At 46.4% G+C, this 19,983-nt stretch overlaps 1 protein-coding gene across 6 annotated transcripts in view; it reads left to right on the top strand.

Annotated features, from left to right (window-relative positions):
• The first annotated feature begins 374 nt into the window (after nucleotides 1-374).
• Nucleotides 375-19,983, top strand: part of LOC132829706 (pleckstrin homology-like domain family B member 1) — a 377,428-nt gene continuing 357,819 nt past the window's right edge. For 2 of the 6 annotated variants that reach the window (XM_060847069.1, XM_060847065.1), the window contains exon 1: nucleotides 375-815. In XM_060847069.1, the coding sequence (XP_060703052.1) occupies nucleotides 678-815 (138 nt within the window). In that variant the 5' untranslated portion in view covers nucleotides 375-677. Of the gene's footprint in view, nucleotides 816-10,064; nucleotides 10,149-19,983 lie in introns of those variants that run through there. The other 4 variants (XM_060847068.1, XM_060847066.1, XM_060847072.1 and 1 more) reach the window with 4 other exon arrangements.

Below are 19,983 nucleotides of genomic sequence, written 5' to 3'. Positions count from 1 at the left end.
CAACCAGAATCACAATATCAAAGATTTTGTTGCTATTGTGGGTGTTAGCTGTGCAGAAGGTGGTGTGGACCTGTGCATGAGGCAGGGCTCACTTGGATATGAGACTGAGAGTTGTCAAACTGCACCCCAGCAAGTGTCAGGGAGCAGAGAAGCAAAGGGAATCATTCCAAGGTGAAAGGCAAGTGAATATTCCCAGCTCCCTGCTTTCCCTTACCTTTTGTTGTGGGGTGGGGGTGTGGAGGGTGGGGGTTGGATGTTTGTAACTTTGGCCCTCCTTTCAGCCAGGAAGCCCGTGTGTAGGTGGGATCTTGGAAATCTCTGTGTGTTGGCTCTTGCTGCATCACAGCATAAAGGCAGGAGGAAGATTTCCTTTAGCATCGCACTGTTACCTCGTCCAGGCTGCCTCGGGAGGGAAGGACTCACGGAGAGAGTTCCGAATGTTTTATCCCTGTGTCTTTTCGTCCTGACAAGCTCACGCTGTTCCTGACTGTTGCAACAGAACACAAATCTCCAGAACACTGAGAGAGAAAGGAAAGGAGCAGGAGGAGAGAGAACGCTGCCTCAGACAGGGCAGCTTCATTTTGACTCCAGGCACCCTTTCCTGAGGCAAGCGGGATGGTTATCGGTGCCTCAGGAGCACTCCTGACTTATTCCCAGGACTGAGGGCCACGAGAAGTATGAAGGAGAAGACACAACCAAGCCCGGGGTTGCTGGACATCTCCAGTCCTGAGGTCGGCTCAAGCAGTTCAGCCCAGCACCTCCCAGCCGTGCTGCTTTTAGACAACAGGAAGGTGTCAAAAAGAGTGCGATTTAAGGTAAAGACTGAATTTTCCCTGAGCTAGAAATGCCCGATATAGAACACAATAATGAATGTTTCTGTGTCTCTGCAAATTCTATGGAATTCTGTGAACTCGCAGTAGGATTTTACAGTGTTGCCATTGTGAAGTGAAATATTGGCTTTGCAAAATGTTCCTTATGTAGCCACTTGAAGTGTGAAAAAATCTCCAGTAGCACAGCTCTTGCTGATTTAATAACATTGAACTTGCTGTAATTGATGGGTACAGAGTGCGGTGGCGATGTTCCTGAATTACTAATTCAGAGCTACACACCTCACTGTGGCACTTGGAGAATGTTATTTCAGTTTATTTTCCTACAAGGACTGGAGATAAATATAAAAGGTGTTTGTGAAGTCATCAGATTGTCATAAAAATCCATCTGGTGGCTAAATATCTAGTGGAGTGAGGCTTAGTTCCATTCCCATCATTACAAGGGATCACACTGGTTTCTCCTGCCATTCCTGCCACTAATTACCAGCCCAGGAATCAACCCAAAGCCCTTTCCTTTTATTTAATTCTTGTGCTACTCCTCCATGTTCAAAAACACCCAGGATTAAACACAATGACAGACAGCCCTGACTCACTACCTCCCTCAAGGTCGCCTCATCCAGAACACGATCAACAGAAATTCCCTCCAACAAAATATCGACAAGATCAAAGCCACGTCTATAGTCTCCATTACAAACTCCACTCACTCACCATCAAGTCTGTCCCTCTATCTGAGCCGAAACTTCCTTATCCTGCTACAAACACGGAAGGTGCTGGAGAAACTGTGGCGAGGGAAAAGCCGTGTTAATGTTTTGACTCTGGTATGACTGTTCTTCAGAATTCCCGTTCTGCCCACAGGATGCAGAGCTGCTGAGTTTCTCCAGCATTCTCAGTGCTAGTTACAGATTTGTCTGGATGATCCTGCCCCTGTTAAATCCTGAGGCGAGCTTCCAACCAGATATCCCCCTTTTATCTACAAGATACCCACACCTCGGGATTTCTCAATTTTGACCCTCCATAAATCTGAACTCATCTGGAAATCTGTAACCTGTACCATCCTTATCCCTCCTGGGCCCACTGACCTGTGTTAACTCCTGGTCTAATATGCCTTGATTTTGAAATTGACAATGATATATTTAAATTCCTTCTTTGTGTCTCCCCTCACTATCTCTGTAACCACTTCTGGGCTTACAGTCCTTTGTGTGTCACTGTGCTTCTCCAATCCTGAGTTCTTCCATAGCTCAGTTTTTAATCACTCTACACTGGCAGCCGTGTCATAGAATTCGGACAGTGTGGAAGAAGGTCGTTTGGCCCATCAATCCATACTGGCCTGCTGAAGAGTATCCCACCCCACCCCTTACCTGTAACCCTGCATTCCCCATGGCTCACCCACCTAGTCTACACAGCTTTGCACTGTGGGAGGAAACCAGAGCACTCAGAGGAAACCACGCAGACTTGGAGAGAAACTCCACACAGACAGTCGCCCGAGGCTGGAATCAAACCCAGGTCCCTGACGCTGTGAGGTAGCGGTGCTAACCACTGAGCCAACATGCTTTCCTGTGTCTTCAGCTGCTTGGAGTCTAATCTCTGGAATACACTCCTTAAAGGTCTCTGCCTCACTTTTTCTCCTTTAACATGTTCCTGAACATGTAATTCTTTGAGAAAGCTTTTAATTTCCTCACCTAATGTGACTAACGTAACAGTTTCTTTGTTACTACTCCTGTGAAGCTGCACAGGTGTCTTATTTGATTAAAGGCACCACATAAATGCAAGTTGGCAATGTTATTGTTAAGACATTGAAGTCATACTGTGAGCAATATGTCTGCGAGTTTTCCACTCAGAAAGCTCTTGTAATCAGCAAGAAAATACACGATCAAACTGTTTGTAAAGAAATGCATGTTAAATAAATGTTGAGACGCTGGGAAACCTCCCCTTTCCTTCTTCAGATGGTGGTGTGCAATTACATTTGTATAGCAGCCTTCACTAGCTCATCCTCTCACTCACTACCTCCTCATAAGCCTGCTTTATAACCATATTTGATGTGCGCCTGGGAGGGCAGATGGGGTTTCACTTTAAGGTCTCAGTTGAAACGGGCCCAGTGTGGCACTGGGAGTGTCAGTGTGGATATGGGACTGGGCCCAATGTGGCACTGGGAGTATCAGTGTGGATATGGGACTGGGCCCATTGTGGCACTGCGAGTGTCAGTGTGGATATGGGACTGGGCCCAGTGTGTCACTGGGAGTGTCAGTGTGGATATGGGACTGGGCCCAATGTGTCACTGGAAGTATCAGTGTGGATATCAGACTGGGCCCAGTGTGGCACTGGGAGTATCAGTGTGGATATGGGACTGGGCCCAGTGTGGCACTGAGAGTGTCAGTGTGGATATGGGACTGGGCCCAGTGTCTCACTGGGAGTATCAGTGTGGATATGGGACTGGGCCCAGTGTGTCACTGGGAGTATCAGTGTGGATATGGGACTGGGCCCAGTGTGGCATTGGGAGTGTCAGTGTGGATATGGGACTGGGCCCAGTGTCTCACTGGGAGTGTCAGTGTGGATATGGGACTGGGCTCAGTGTGGAACTGGGAGTATCTGTGTGGATATGGGACTGGGCCCAGTGTGTCACTGGGAGTATCGGTGAGGATATGGGACTGGGCCCAGTGTGTCACTGGGAGTGTCAGTGTGGATATGAGACTGGGCCCAGTGTGTCACTGGGAGTATCAGTGCGGATATCAGGCTGGGCCCAGTGTGGCACTGGGAGTGTCAGTGTGGATATGGGACTGGGCCCAGTGTGTCACTGGGAGTGTCAGTGTGGATATGGGACTGGGCCCAGTGTGGCATTGGGAGTGTCAGTGTGGATATGGGACTGGGCCAGTGTGGCACTGGGAGTATCAGTGTGGATATCAGACTGGGCCCAGTGTGTCATTGGGAGTGTCGGTGTGGATATGGGACTGGGCCCAGTGTCTCACTGGGAGTGTCAGTGTGAATATGGGACTGGGCCCAGTGTCTCACTGGGAGTGTCAGTGTGGATATGGGACTGGGCCCAGTGTGGCATTGGGAGTGTCAGTGTGGATATGGGACTGGGCCAGTGTGGCACTGGGAGTATCAGTGTGGATATCAGACTGGGCCCAGTGTGTCATTGGGAGTGTCAGTGTGGATATGGGACTGGGCCCAGTGTGGCATTGGGAGTGTCAGTGTGGATATCAGACTGGGCCCAGTGTGTCATTGGGAGTGTCAGTGTGGATATGGGACTGGGCCCAGTGTGGCATTGGGAGTGTCAGTGTGGATATGGGACTGGGCCCAGTGTGTCATTGGGAGTGTCAGTGTGGATATGGGACTGGGCCAGTGTGGCACTGGGAGTATCAGTGTGGATATCAGACTGGGCCCAGTGTGTCATTGGGAGTGTCAGTGTGGATATGGGACTGGGCCAGTGTGGCACTGGGAGTATCAGTGTGGATATCAGACTGGGCCCAGTGTGTCATTGGGAGTGTCAGTGTGGATATGGGACTGGGCCCAGTGTGGCATTGGGAGTGTCAGTGTGGATATGGGACTGGGCCCAGTGTGTCACTGGGAGTGTCAGTGTGTATATGAGACTGGGCCCAGTGTGGCACTGGGAGAGTCAGTGTGTATATGAGACTGGGCCCAGTGTGGCACTGGCAGTATCTGTGTGGATATGGGACTGGGCCCAGTGTCTCACTGGGAGTATCAGTGTGGATATGGGACTGGGCCCAGTGTGTCACTGGGAGTATCAGTGTGGATATGGGACTGGGCCCAGTGTCTCACTGGGAGTATCAGTGTGGATATGGGACTGGGCCCAGTGTGGCACTGGGAGTATCAGTGTGGATATCGGACCGTGGTCTCTCTTGCCTGGGTTTGTCAGCTGACTGCACTCCTCATGAAGGATGCTGCCATTGTCGTCCGTAAAGAGCAGGGCACCTACGGGATCTGCTTGGTCTGGTGTAGGAGAAGAAAACAACACACAATGGTCTAAGTGGAACAGTCTCTAGTCGTTAACACAATCAAGCTTAGATATTTTTAGTTGAGAGTGTGGTGCTGGAAAAGCACAGCAGGTCAGGCAGCATCTGAGGAGCTGGAAAATTGACATTATGGGCCCTTCATCAGAGTCTCCCAGTTGATTTCGACCTTACTGAAAAGTCTCTTCCAAGAAAGCCTACCTTGAAGAAAGTTAAAAATCACACAACACCAGGTTACAGTCCAACAGGTTTAATTGGAAGCACTAGCTTTTGGAGCGACGTTCCTTCATCAGGTGATAGTCACATCGCCTGATGAAATAGTGATGCTCCGAAAGCTAGTGTGCTTCCAATTAAACCTGTTGGACTATAAGCTGGTGTTGTGTGACTTTTAAGTAAAAAGTGAGGTCTGCAGATGCTGGAGATCAGAGCTGAAACTGTGTTGCTGGTTAAAGCACAGCAGGTCAGGCAGCATCCAAGGAACTGGAAATTCGACGTTTCGGGCCAGAGCCCTTCATCAGGAATATTCCTGTTCCTTGGATGCTGCCTGACCTGCTGTGCTTTAACCAGCAACACAGTTTCAGCTTGTGTGATTTTTAACTTTGTCCACCCCAGTCTAACACCAGCATCTCCAAATCATACGTTGAAGAAGTTCTCCTCCTCTCTCAAATCATTCCTGATGAAGGGCTCCTGCCCGAAATGTCGATTCTCCTGCTCCGCGGATGCTGCCTGACCTGCTGCGCTTTTCCAGCAGCACACTCTCAACTCTCATCTCCAGCATCTGCAGACCTCACCGTCTCCTGTTAGATATTTCTAGCCCAATCTGTTTAGCCAAGCCATGACACATCTCCGGAACAGGTGGGACTTCAACCCAGGTCTGTTAATGTGCATGTGCCAGTGTTGGACTGGGGTTGGAGACACGGTCAGGACACTAACACCAGGTTATAGTCCGACAGATTTATTTGAAATCACAAGCTTTCGGAGTGCTGCTCCTTTGTCAGGTGAAGCGCTCCCAGTGGTTAGCACTGCTGTCTCACAGCGCCTGAGACCCGGGTTCAATTCCCGACTCAGGCGACTGACTGTGTGGAGTTTGCACGTTCTCCCCGTGTCTGCGTGGGTTTCCTTCGGGTGCTCCGGTTTCCTCCCACAGTCCAAAGATGTGTGGGTCAGGTGAATTGGCCATGCTAGATTGCCCGTAGTGTTAGGTAAGGGGTAAATGTAGGGGTATGGGTGGGTTGCGCTTCAGCGGGTCAGTGTGGACTGGTTGGGCCAAAGGGCCTGTTTCCACACTGTAAGTAATCTAACCTAAGAAAGCGTGTGTTTTCAAATAAATCTGGTGTGACTTCTGAGCAGGTCTCCTGGCTTAGAGGTAGGTTGCTACCACTGCAACACAGCAGTCCCCTAACAATAGGTCACATCATGATTGGATTAGATTCTCTACAGTGTGGAAACAGGCCCTTCAGCCCAACAAGACCATACTGACCTTTCAAAGAGTAACCCACCCTGACCCATTCCCCTACCCTATATTTACCCCTGACTCATGCACCTAACACTACGAGCAATTTAGCATGGCTAATTCACCTGAACCACACATTGTTTGGACTGTGGGAGGAAACCGGAGCACCCGGTGGAAACCCACACAGGCACGGGGAGAATGTGCAAACACCACACAGACAGTCGCCCGAGGTGGCAATATTAGCAACTAGTCTGAGATAGGTGGGTTTTTGCTATACAAATTATTAAGGACTGTGGGTTAGATGCACGGGAGGAACAATCTCATTGAACACAGAACAGGCTTGAGGGGTTGAATGGCTAACTCCTGTTCCCATGCTGGTTCTAGGTTGCATTGATATGATAGACGTTGTGCCAGGAACTGTGAAGGGGCACCTGATTTTGGGTCTCCTGCCTTCACCATCCAAAGCTGCTCTGGCCATGGGTTCCATTTAATGCCATCGCTGTGGGTGGTGCTCATAGGCGTCATCGGCATTAACCCTTTCAACACCCAGATCCGACCCTGTCTGGACTGGGAGGAACCCACAGTTTCCAGACTCAGAGTGAAGAGCGATGTTGACCGAGCCTCAGCTGGGGTTCTCATTGAAAACGAGGAGTCCACAGCAAGAGACAGATGTGATAGGACGAGCTTGGAGCTACTAAAACAGAAACTGCTGGAAAAGCTCAGTGGGTCCGGCAGTGTCTGTGGAGAGCCTGAAAGGTTAAAGCTGATTTCTCCCCACAGATGGAACCGGACCTGCTGAGCTTTTCCAGCAGTTTCTGATAAAAATAAACCGAAAGAACTGCAGATGCCGTTAAAAGATTAGAGATTGTCACCCAGGAACCCTGTCCAGTGTTGAGTAGGTTTCTGCTAAATTCACTCGCAGGATAGTAAACAGCACAAAATCTGAAAGGTGGGCTTTGCTTTTCTCTGTCAGTGGTTCGTCAAAGCTGGGAGGGATGCCCACTTGTTGGAATGGATCTGTGCAGAGCTCAACAATAGTCCATTCATCACCCTTTGGAAATCTTGGAACTATTCAGTAAAGGACAAACTCATCCTGAAATTCCTTACATGCCTGTGGAATTTCTGCTGCCACTTCCAAACCAGCCACACTCACTGCTGCCCTGAAATTGAAGCCTTTTAACTGTTTTTAGAGTCATAGAGTCATAGAGATGTACAGCATGGAAACAGACCCTTCGGTCCAACCTGTCCATGCCGACCAGATATCCCAACCCAATCTAGTCCCACCTGCCAACACCCGGCCCATATCCCTCCAAACTCTTCCTATTCATATACGCATCCAAATGCCTCTTAAATGTTGCAATTGTACCAGCCTCCACCACTTCCTCTGGCAGCTCATTCCATACACGTACCACCCTCTGTGTGAAAAGGTTGCCCCATAGGTCTCTTATACCTTTCCCCTCTCACCCTAAATCTATGTCCCAGTTCTGGACTCCCCGACCCTAGGGAAAAGACTTTGCTTATTAATCCTATCCATGCCCCTCATAATTTTATAAACTTCTATAAGGTCACCCCTCAGCCTCTGATGCTCCAGGGAAAACAGCCCCAGCCTGTTCAGCCTCTCCCTATAGCTCAAATCCTCCAACCCTGGCAACATCCTTGTAAATCCTTTCTGAACCTTTTCAAGTTTCACAACATCTTTCCGGTAGGAAGGAGACCAGAATTGCATGCAATATTCCAACAGTGGCCTAACAAATGTCCTGTACAGCTGCAACATGACCTCCCAACTCCTGTACTCAATACTCTGACCAATGAAAGAAAGCATGCTACCTGCAACTCCATTTTCTGCTGAAGGATGTAAAATCTTTCTTTTTGCAAATACTTTCCCCTTTTTGCAGCAGGTGATCGACTTCCAGCCAGCTTCACCAGCCCTTGACTGATTTCTGGTGAAGATTTACCCTTATTATGATATCTTGCAGATCATTGATTCCTCCCTTGGAATGTTTTGCCTTGAGAAGGATTGTTTCCTTGTTTCGATTTGCCCCTTCCCTGCTGAAGCTCTGAACGATGGAGAAGTCTTCGATGGGCACAGGGTCTCCGTTGGCATCCTACTTCAGCCTCATTCCTGATGAAGAGCTTACACTCAAAATGTCGATTCTCCTGCTCCTTGGATGCTGCCTGACCTGCTGCGCTTTTCCAGCAGCACACTCTCAACTCTCATCTCCAGCATCTGCAGATCTCACCGTCTCCTGTTAGATATTTCTAGCCAATCTGTTTAGCCAAGCCATGACACATCTCCGGAACAGGTGGGACTTCAACCCAGCTCTGTCAATGTGCATGTGCCAGGCATGTTCCTCCCTGTCTTGGTTGGAAATGAGCAAATCGACTTTGTTTAAGAATATTCCAACTGGACAGCGATTGTCATGGCTTCCTGCTCTCATCATTGGGAGGAGGAAGAAGCTTGTACATTGGAATGTTACTGGTCAGTGAGTAGCCCTCTCCTCATCACCTCAGAATGTTGTGGGTTCACTGAAGCAGTGGGGATTATCAAAGTGAAGTCTCCAGGGGAGTATTGCGGGTTTGCCGTTCTACGGGAGTGCAGTCTTCTGGATGGTTTGGTAAACGGATGCTCCATCTGCCCTCTCGGGTGATATTCAAACCCAATCACTTTGGAGAAGATTAGGGCAGCATCCGCTTGGCCCAGTCAGCATTACACAGTAACAGGTGAAGTGGTCTTTATGACTGCGCTGTTTCTGGGAATGCTGCTGTGTTTCCAACAATCCAACAGTGACGGAAAGTGTATTCATTAGCCATGAAGTACTTTCTCTTGTCCTGAGGTCAGGAAATGAGCTATTTCAATGTCAGTCTTTCTTATAACTAGAAGGTTAATTTGATTGATATTTAGAATTAGAGTTCCTATAGTGTGGAAACAGGCAATTCGGCCCAACAAGTCCATACCAACCCTCCGAAGAGCAACCCACCCAGACCCATTCCCCTAACCCACATTTATCCCTGACTAATGCACCTAACCTTCATATCCCTGAATACTATGGGCAATTTAGCATGATCAGTTCACCTGACCGGCACATCTGGTTTCTTCCAAGAGGAAACCCACGCAGACACCGGGAGAAACAGCAAACTCCACACAGACAGTGGCCTGAGACTGAAATCGAACCCAGGTCCCTGGCACTGTGAGGCAGCAATGTTAACCACTGAGGCACCGCACTGCCCTAGTTATGTCAGGTTGACATAAGTAGAATAATATTTGGCAATCAGAGAGTAGGATTGAGATACAGGAAAATGGAGCAATTGGGCAAGAGTCCACGAGATAGCACGTTCTCATTTGCAGAATTATTAGGATTTGAATGAGGTCCGGATCTGATCTTTGGATAAGTGGCTCATGTTGTCATGTTATTCAAAACTGCCCCTGCTAGGCAGCGTGACAGGAATCTGGTTAATGAAGTGAGACAGATTACAGGGTACGTATAACTGCTTCGGGGATCTGACACTCTGCCAACCATCCGTCCTGAGCTGGTCCTTCCGTCAAGCCATTAATCGCAAATTATTATTTCTGTTTCTGCTGTGCGTGGGCATGAACCAGCAACAGGTGGAGAGTGAATTCTGGCCTGGGAAAGTTCAGCTGCAGTTGGAGAACAAGCTGGGGGAATGCAGGCTGTCCACTAGCTGTGGCAGAGTGGAGAACTCTAGTTTACTTTCTTTCTGAGATGTTGTTGCTGTGCTATCGCCATTGTTCATGTCCGTTTTGTGGATCCTGGGTACAAATCTAGACTGACAGTGTGTAAGTACCAGGAGAGCAGTATCCCTCTCCTCGACATGGGAAATAGGTTGGTACTCAGCTGCAAGAGAAGAAAGAATAAGAAGCGGGTTTTGATGCACTTTAAGGTATTTAATTTTTCTTTAAAAATGGTGTTTATTGTTTTTAGTTATAGCAGTATTCAAACTTGTTAAAATCATTTTTCTTTTTAATCACTGAAAACATTTAAAACATTAAAATGCAAAGCGACAATTAGTGCACTGCAGAACATCATGGATCTCTATGTGGCTGGAGATTTTTCAATCAGATTCAGTGAAAAATCCAGCATCTAAAAATTGAAACTAAAGTAGAAAATGTTGGAAATGCTTGTCAAGCCCGGTAGTGTGTGTGGAGAGGGAAACAGTTCACGTTTCATGTCTGTGACCTTTCATCAGAAACATTGACCTGCCTTATCTCTTTTGGATGGTGAATGGCCTGTCACTGTGTTTTCTGGTTTTATTTTTTGTTTTACATTTTTAACCAACAGGAATTTGTCGCATTTTGATATGGAGTGCCAACATTAGCTTTGTACAGACCTGGGCTTGATCTCGTATCCAATTGGCAGGGACATGGGGTAGGATGGAACATGAGTTTTAACAAATATAATAGCAATTCTTTATCAAATTCTCATGTAAATCAGTAGACAGTAGCATGGGGACAGAGGTAGGCTCATAGATAGTACAGAGCTGAAAATGTGTTGCTGGTTAAAGCGCAGCAGGTCAGGCAGCATCCAGGGAACAGGAAATTCGACGTTTCGGGCAAAAGCCCTTCATCAGTCCTGATTTTCGAATTTCCTATTCTCTGGATGCTGCCTGACCTGCTGCGCTTTTACCAGCAACACATTTTCAGCTCTGATCTCCAGCATCTGCAGACCTCACTTTTTACTCATAGATAGTACAGCCCAGACTCTAATACCACTTTGTGTGGCATGACCAGAGACTATTGGCATCAGGATTCATGGTCATATGCTGTGTTAAGAATTGAGAGCACTTTATTGACTAAATGAGAGCACTTTATTGACTAAATGGAGCTCTGGAAACTGATCTGGTGATATGACTTTGAGAGAAAGCAGGAACCGGGTATTGACTTGGAATGGTGGACTAGGTTTGAACGGCTGAATGGCCTACATCTGCTCCCAGTTTCTCTGTTTCGATGAGTCTCACTCTAGCAGCTGGGGAATTTAAATTCAATTGATTATGTTAATCTGGAATAAGAAGTAAGTTCTGGTAATGGTGATTATTCAATTATAATTATTGGGGAGACATGACCTTGGTCACCAATGTTCTTTGAGGAATGGAAGTTTGCTGTACCCACCTGGTTGGCTCTATCACAGTGGATCAAATGGCCTCCCTGTTAACCATCTATGATTCTGTCACTCCAGTCCCACTGCAGTGGGGCTGACTCTCACCTTTTCTCTGAAATGGCCAAGCAAGCCACTCACTTCAGTGTGGACACACACACGCACCTCAGCCATCACTGAGTCACTCACATCCTCTGCCTAAGTCACCGTAAAATTCCCCTCGTGCCAACTTAGTGTAAAAGTGTACTCGGGGAGAGAGGGGAGGATTGAGTATTCAAAAAAAAAGCCACTTGAATTTTTACAAGATGCAATCTTTGGCATCCAAACCCACCAATTTGATAATTTTGGTAACAAATTTCAAAACTACAGAACTGACTGGACGGGAGTGGTCCAGTTTGATCACTGTTGCGCTAATCCTTTGGAGTTTGATTGTTGGATTGTGTCTGTGTGTTTGAAATGAAGTGCCCATCAAAATAGTTACAGGTACCAAATATGGGACACAGGCCTAAAGCCTTTGTTTTTATTCTTTCCTTCAGACAGCGCTATGTAAACTTCAGTCAATGCCACCAAATCTTCCCCAAGTGAGTCAAAGTGTTGGTGGTGACAGCCAATGGTGGGGACCTCACTCTGCCAGACGGCTCACACATCCTTCAGTCCCAGTTGATGGGAAGCAAACAGAGGCATAATCCCCAACTAATGCCTTTCACCCCCAATGTCTACAGGGTAGGGAATAGAGATTGAAGCTTCAGTCTCCTCTCCAGAGGGAGTGTGGTGTTCAGACTTTGCAGACAGGCAGTTCCTTGGCCCGCTATTGGAGACTGGGCTTTGCCAAATCAACAATGCTATTTTGCAGAAAGAAAGTTGTTGCTGTGCGGATTGATGTGGACGTGTCAGTATTGGACTGGGGTGGACAAAGTCAGAAGTCACATGACACCAGATTATAGTCCTACAGTTTTACTTGAACTCAGCAAGCTTTTGGAGCGCTGCTCCTTCATCAAGTGAAGAGAGGGAAGCAGACAGGCACAGAATATTTGAGGTGGAAAAGGTGGGTCAAGGTATATATGCCCAGTTCCTTTGTCCACAACAAACTTGCACTTCATCTGTACCATGAACAGTTATTCAGTTAACAGACTGGAAGGTTTTTTTAGTTTTTTTAAAAATTCCTACTTTGTCTTTTGTTTTCTCTCTCTGGCAATTTCTCACGATAAAAGTCCTCTTTCTGCCAATATTTTGAAGCAAGTATCTCACTCACTTTTTTCTTGTGTGTGTCTTTGTTTTTCATTCAGGCTTTACATTAACTAATCTCTCTCTCTCTCTCGCTCTCTCTCATTCACACTCTTTCCCCTCTCTCCTAGTCAGAGATTCAAGGTAGAAGCAGGATTTATAAAACCTACATATGCTCAGTTTCATTAATATTCAGCAATAAATCCTTCAAAAAGGGTAACATCGTTTGGACAGCGTATTTGATAGCACGGAAATCCAGACGGCCTTGGATCAGGTCAGGGGGTTCCTGCAGTCAGGATGTCTGATATCCCATTACTGTGGATTGAGTTTGTTCGCACCCTCTGAAGTTACTGTGGAAAAAAGTGGTTGTCCTTTCCAGACAGCAGTGCCAAGTGAGGCAGGAAGTGTGTGGAGAATACCTCTTCAGTCAAATGTCTAAATTTAACCAGGACTGCTTCACGCCCACAGGAAGTTGGGAAAGGTTTGTCCTGTAACTAAGCACAACTTCATATTACAGACACATTATCCTCAGGGCTTCGTGGAAACTGTTTATGAAGAAGACCAGTCTTTTCTCTTGGGCAGCCTCCTCAGGAGTTTGAGCACTGGGTCGGGTTCTCTGATTCACCGGGCAGCGTGTAACGCACGGGAGCTCGCCTCTTGCTCCAGGAACGCCTCGGTAGAATTTCACTCTCTTATTCCGGTGGCGAAGGCATGTCCACCTCTGATTCTTGACAATGCTCGATTGGGTGAACCGACAGTTTTAAAGAACCCAGCACGGTTTGCTCCCGCACCAGTTGCGAATCAGTGCTTGTTCAGGACCATCGCACCCACCCGAAATTTATACATCACCTCCTCACATCGACCATGCCTCTTCCCCTGTGCAGGGACATTTCTGTGATTCTTACACTAAACCTCGTCCCCTGTATCAAATGGTCTCTCTCGCTGGGTGGGATCTTGTCTCCAGCACTGATGTTCCTGGTGCAGTTTCAGCCTCCAACTCCCCCCTCCCTCCAAGTGCTGATGCAGAGTCTCCTCCCCATCACCAACTCTGCTGGAACTATCGCTGTGGTTGTGAGAGGGGTGGTCCGATAATCCAACAGGACCCAGGACAGTTTGGTATCAAGTAAAGCTGTAGGCTGTTTCTTTAAGCTTTCCTTCAAAGTTTGTTTCTGCCAGACATTGGATAATGGATGATATGGAGTTGTCCTTTTGTATCAAATCCTTTCGACTTTAGGAAGCACCTAAATACCCTGATGATAAACGATGGCCCATTATTTGCGCCCAACACTTCCAGAACTCTGTATTGAAAAAGATATGCACAGTTTTTCTATAGTGAGCTGGTCTCTCCAGGTCCCCAATGATTTCTATTCTATTTGAGGTGCCTGTTTAAAGTCCAGTTGGGTTTTAGCTACTTGGTGTCTTGCATTGTTACATTATTAATTCCACATACAAGATGGTATCTAAGCATCTTATTAAGGGTTAAACCAAAGCTTTGGCCAGTCAACTTAATCTCATCAAAAATCCCAATATAGAACATAGAACATAGAAAGATACAGCGCAGTACAGGCCCTTCGGCCCTCGATGTTGCGCCGACCAAATCCTACCTAACCTATACTAGCCCAATAACTTCCAAATGCCTATCCAATGCCCGCTTAAATGACCATAAAGAAGGAGAGTTCACCACTGCTACTGGCAGGGCATTCCATGAACTCACAACCCGCTGTGTAAAGAATCTACCCCTAACATCTGTCCTATACCTACCACCCCTTAATTTAAAGCTGTGTCCCCTAGTAACACCTGACTCCATTAGCGGTAAAAGGTTCTCATTGTCGACCCTATCTAAACCCCTAATCATCTTATACACCTCTATCAAATCTCCCCTAAACCTTCTCTTCTCCAATGAGAACAGCCCCAAGTGCCTCAGCCTTTCCTCATAAGATTTTCCTACCATTCCAGGCAACATCCTAGTAAACCTCCTCTGCACTCGTTCCAATGCCTCCACATCCTTCCTATAGTATGGCGACCAAAACTGCACACAATACTCCAGATGAGGCTGCACCAGAGTCTTATACAGTTGCAACATGACCTCAGGACTCCGGAACTCAATTCCTCTACCAATAAAGCCCAGTACACCATATGCCTTCCTCACAGCACTATTTACCTGGGTGGCAACTTTCAGAGATCTGTGTACATGGACACCAAGATCCCTCTGCTCATCCACACTACCAAGTAGCCTACCATTAGCCCAGTAATCCATCTTCTTGTTACTCCTACCAAAGTGAATGACTTCACACTTAGCTACATTGAATTCCATTTGCCACATTTCTGCCCAGCTCTGCAACTTATCTATATCCCGCTGTAACCTACCACTTCCTTCCTCACTATCCACAACTCCACCGACTTTTGTGTCATCCGCAAACTTGCTTACCCAGCTTTCAAGCCCTTCCTCTAGATCATTTATAAAGATAACAAAAAGCAATGGTCCCAAAACAGATCCTTGTGGTACACCGCTAGTAACTGCACTCCAAGATGAACATAGTCCATCAACTACTACCCTCTGTCTCCTTCCAGCCAGCCAATTCCTAATCCAAACCTCTAATGTATCCTCAATGCCATACCATTAGCCTTAGCCTAATATGGATTCTCCTTGTTCTCGAATTCCTGAGTAAAACTGATAGGGTCTCAAAATTGGAGGAAGCTTGGGCTGTAATGTTCCTTAACTGTGTCTATCAACTCCTGAAAGGTTCTAGTATCTGATGCCTCAGGGAATGTTAGACTCCAAGTAACTGAAAAGGCTGTAGCTCCACAGGTTGTCAGGAGAATTACTTGTTTTTTTTTCTGTCTGTCGCAAAGTCGTTTGTTCAGAAAAAAGGAACATATTCTTTCCACAAGGCAAAAGTGAGGACTGCAGATGCTGGAATCCAGAGTTTAGATCAGAGTGGTGCTGGAACTCTTTGCTACCTTTTCCCCACTCCCACCCCCCCCCCCCCACACACACACACACACACACTTATCTCTCCACTGCTTCTATTCCTGATGAAGGGCTTTTGCCCGAAACATCGATTTTCCTGCTCCCTGGATGCTGCCTGATCTGTGCTTTTCCAGCACCAATCTAATCTAAACCCCCCATAGTCTTTCCACATACTGGGCATAGTACTCGATGTCAGGATTGAATAAGTCAGACATCCCAAATACCAGCATGATGCCAGAAATGCTTACCACAACTCAAAGACAACTGTTGTGAATGAGTTTCTTCAGGATCACATTCTCACTCTCATTGTCACTGAAATAATTCCACAGAGGCTGGTATCTGTCACCCTTTATTTACCCATGAACAGTCTTTGACCTTAGTCTTGCCTCATTCAGACTCAGCTACCAGAGTGTCGGCATCTCTCACACTCCCCCTTTTGTCTGTCAGCCAGGGCTCCCTGATTGGACCAGATTAACAGCCCCAATCAGGCAACTCAGATACTATGAGGTCCACCTGGCTGACCCTATTACAATCGCTGCAGTTACTGGTGGCAGTGAAGGGTTTGTTACCCCTCTATATCAAAACTGTTGTGTGAATAATGTCCCTGAGCCAAAGTTGTGGATGCAGTGACTGTTAACAATTTGTTGACAAGGGACTGCATTTCAGGGGAAGAGGTCTTCCTTTGAGAAAAGGAATGAGGAGAAATCCATTCAGTCAGTTTGTTTGTGGAATTCCATTCCTGGACAGTGCTGGAGATTGTGTCACTGAATTTATTCAAAGCTGCGTGATGTGAATTTTTGATCAATAGGGAAGTCAAGGGTTAAGGTGAGCAGACTGGGAGAGTGCAGTTGAGGCCACAGTCACATCAGCTGTGTTCTAATGGCATAGTAGAGCTTGCTTGATGGGCTGAATGGCCAACTTCCCCAACAATCTCCCAGGTTCCATTGTCTAGGAGAAAGTGAGGACTGCAGTTGCTGGAGATCAGTCGAGAATGTGGTGCTGGAAAAGTGCAGCAGGTCAGGCAGCAACCGAGGAGCAGGAGAGTCAATGGTTTGGGCATAAGCCCTTCATCAGGAATGTCCTGATGTCCTGCTTGAGACGTTGATTCTCCTGCTCCTCGGATACTGTCTGACTGGCTGTGCTTTTCCAGCACCACATATTTTGAATAGGTTCCATTGTCTGTCAGTTGTGGCTCAGTGAAGATTCATTGGCCCTGGTCCCACTCCTGAGACGTCAGAATAAAGTCAAGGCTGACAGTCCAACTTGATTTCCCGCAGTCGACAAAAGAAGGTTTGGGATCCCAGAGGGGAGGGGAGGTGGGAAGGGATGAGATGTGGGGATAGGTGTAACAGACAGCTGTGTCTGGAGTTCTTCCTGATACGTCCAAAGATGTGTAGGCTGGGTGGATTAGCCATGGTAAATGCGGCGTTACAGGGATAGGGCAGGGAGAGGATCTGTGTGGGGTGCTCTTCAGAGGCTCTGTGCACACTCAATGGACTGAATGGCCTCATTCTGCACTATTAGGATTCTGTGAATCTATATTGTCTCCAGCCTTTCTCAGCAACAATTACATCTCCCTCTGGGACAGACAGTGCTCCAACACTGTTGGCTATCTGTCTGATGTCCTTAATAAAATGATGAATGTGATGTTTATCTTTCTTTTATTCATTCTTGGGATGTGGCCATCATTGGATGAGCCAACATTTTTGCCCATCCCTTAAGTGCCCTGGAGAATGTGGTGGTGAATCGGAGTCATGTGGTGCAGGCACAGGAGAGATTTGCAGGATTTTGTCCCAGCGACACGGAAGGAACCCTGATCTATTTCCAAACTGGCCAGTAAGGAGGCTGTCTGCCAGGAGATTGTACCAATGGTTGTCTAACTGGTTAATGTAGATCCAGACTCCTGAGCTGGTGCCAATATCAGGGTGCGGACGAACACAGGGAAGTTTGGGGTTTCCCCATTGTTTGTAGGAAATATGGCAGTCCATGTTGTGCACAGCAAACTCCCAATAATCACACTGAGGCAAGGACCAGATCAACAATTTTACTGATGTTGGTTGTAAGATAAGCCTTGGCCAGGACGCTGGGAATAACCAGTCTCTAAATGATCCACCATCAGATGGCAACATGTGCACCCTCAAATTCTCCAGTGTTGTGTATATGTCTGTTACAGTGTGCAATGTGTGTCCTCCTGTTTGTATATATGTGTTAGCTTGTGCACGCGTGTTTTCCTGTTTGTATGTTGGTATGCACACGTGTCCTCCTGTTCGCGCGCGCGTGTGTGTGTTAGCACGTGCATGTGTGTCCTTTTGTTTGTACATATGTTAGCATATGCACATGTGTCTTCCTGTTTGTGTGTGTCTGTGTGTGTGTGTGCAATGTGGGCATGTGTTCATGTCTGTGTTTACATATGTGTGTAAAGCAGCTACAATTTTAACATAGATTGCTTTGGCATTTAGATGCTAAGTTAAAATACAGTAATATGCCCACTTTTATCAAACCAACTCTCCAGTTTCTGACCAATGCCAGTTGTAACACAGAGCCCATACACTGTGTTGCAGTACTGTGGGCATTTCAGCTAAATTGAAGATAATTAATTTGTAAACAAAAAGTGTTTCAGTGTGTTTGAATTTTGTGCAACTCTAATTTAAAGAAACTTAGTTAGATTGAGAAACAGAATTTACAATAAAATTTATGTTGGATTTTGTTGAATGAGGTTAATCTGTGACTTTCTATCTCATAACTGCTTGACTGTTATATTAAATTCTGTTGGGAATAAAAGACAAACAGGGGAGTGTGTCCGTGCTCTTTGCAGCCAGGTTGGGAGAGAGGCCGTGTGGGGTTTTCATTTGGCACTGTTAATACTTAGTGCTTACATTTCTCCTTTCTGGCATTTTAAACTGAAGGCCTTTCTCCCTTCAATGAACAAGTGCACTGTTTGCAAATCTTTTTCACATGAATAAAGGCAGCCTTGTTGTTTGGTCAGGGTGGAGGAGCAGGGTCACATTGCCTTAGGCTGGACTAGTTTGACAGGCAACCCTCACTCTGAGAGCTCTCGTCAGCCCCTCTTTCTCTCTTACTAATCCTTCTATCTTCTCACTTGCTTTCTGTCCATCCATGTCTTGGTTTTCGTGGAGAGTACAAGGAGTTTGTTCGCACTGTAAGGAATTTCTAAAAAGGTTAATATTGAAACAGGACTTTGGGTGGCTTTTGGAGCATTGATTTATGAGAATAATGCCACATGGATGTTTTGGTATGAGAGAAGTGATTCTACAGGAGCGCCTGAACAGAGTGAAAGGTACATTTTTCATCCACTGTTTGAATTTTTAGGTACACTGTATCTTTGTCAGGCATTCTAACTTTCCTTAAACAATGTTGTTTTGGTAATTGCAACACCTCTTTGTGTCTTTGTGGAGTAATAATTGAGCGTGTTCTGATATTAGATCTTAATCGAACCTCTCTTTCCTCCCTTCTGCCCTTTTGTTTTAATATTTAACTATCTGTCTAGGCATTTTTAAAAAGACAGCACAGTCTGTTTCTTAGATGTGATCTGTACTAACTCATTTCAGGTTGTAATGTTAAGTACAAAAGTGTATTTCTGTGCGTGTGCTTGTGAGATGCTGAACATCTGATTGCAAGAGTGTGAATGCAGATGGTGACGATGTCAGTGTGAGTGTGGGAGTGCAATGGTGAATGTGAGAGTGTGACACAACAGACACATCGACCTGGACCCAATATACCAATCACTACAGCGGACAGCTGAAACTGACACCCGGAAGCGGCAAGGACAGACCACTATAAATGCCGGAAGAAACATCAAAGAAGCGCTTCGCAGGAGGCTCCAGAGCACTGATGATGTCTCCTAGCCAGGGGACGAAATGTTTGCAACCAAAACTTCCAGCTCGGCGAACAGTATGTGTATCTTATTTGAAAGTAATTTCTCTGAAACTTGTGACAGCAATCCAGTGGATTGATAGAAAGATTTACTGTTAGCTCCTCATATGCATAGAGATAAACTCCATGTAAAGGCAAAGCACATTATCCAGTAGACAACTGAATTAAAACTGCTGTGTGCTGAGCACATCTGCACTGAGTATCTGAAAGCTTGAGATTGCTATTAACACACTGCAGAAAGTTCCTCTCCTCCTTACCACACATACTATCCATGAGGTGCACGAGGATCACTGTACAATACCTCACTCTGTTGCTGGACTGTACTGTCTTGTCTAAAGTGTGACCTTTTCCTTTCTGAGATGCTGTGGTGCTCCTGGTGTGTGGAGTAAATGCAAATTTTCATGTCTGTTAGCTTGCAAACCTGTTATTGTGTTGCTTACAGTTTCAATGGAAAAACGTATTTTCAATTTGAAATAGAACCATAGACTCATGAGGCACAGTAGGAAGCCATTTGGTCCATCACCTCTGTGCTGAC

The sequence above is a fragment of the Hemiscyllium ocellatum genome, chromosome 29, assembly GCF_020745735.1.
Source record: "Hemiscyllium ocellatum isolate sHemOce1 chromosome 29, sHemOce1.pat.X.cur, whole genome shotgun sequence".
NCBI lineage: Eukaryota > Metazoa > Chordata > Chondrichthyes > Orectolobiformes > Hemiscylliidae > Hemiscyllium > Hemiscyllium ocellatum.
This window is presented reverse-complemented; position numbering and strand designations above follow the sequence as displayed.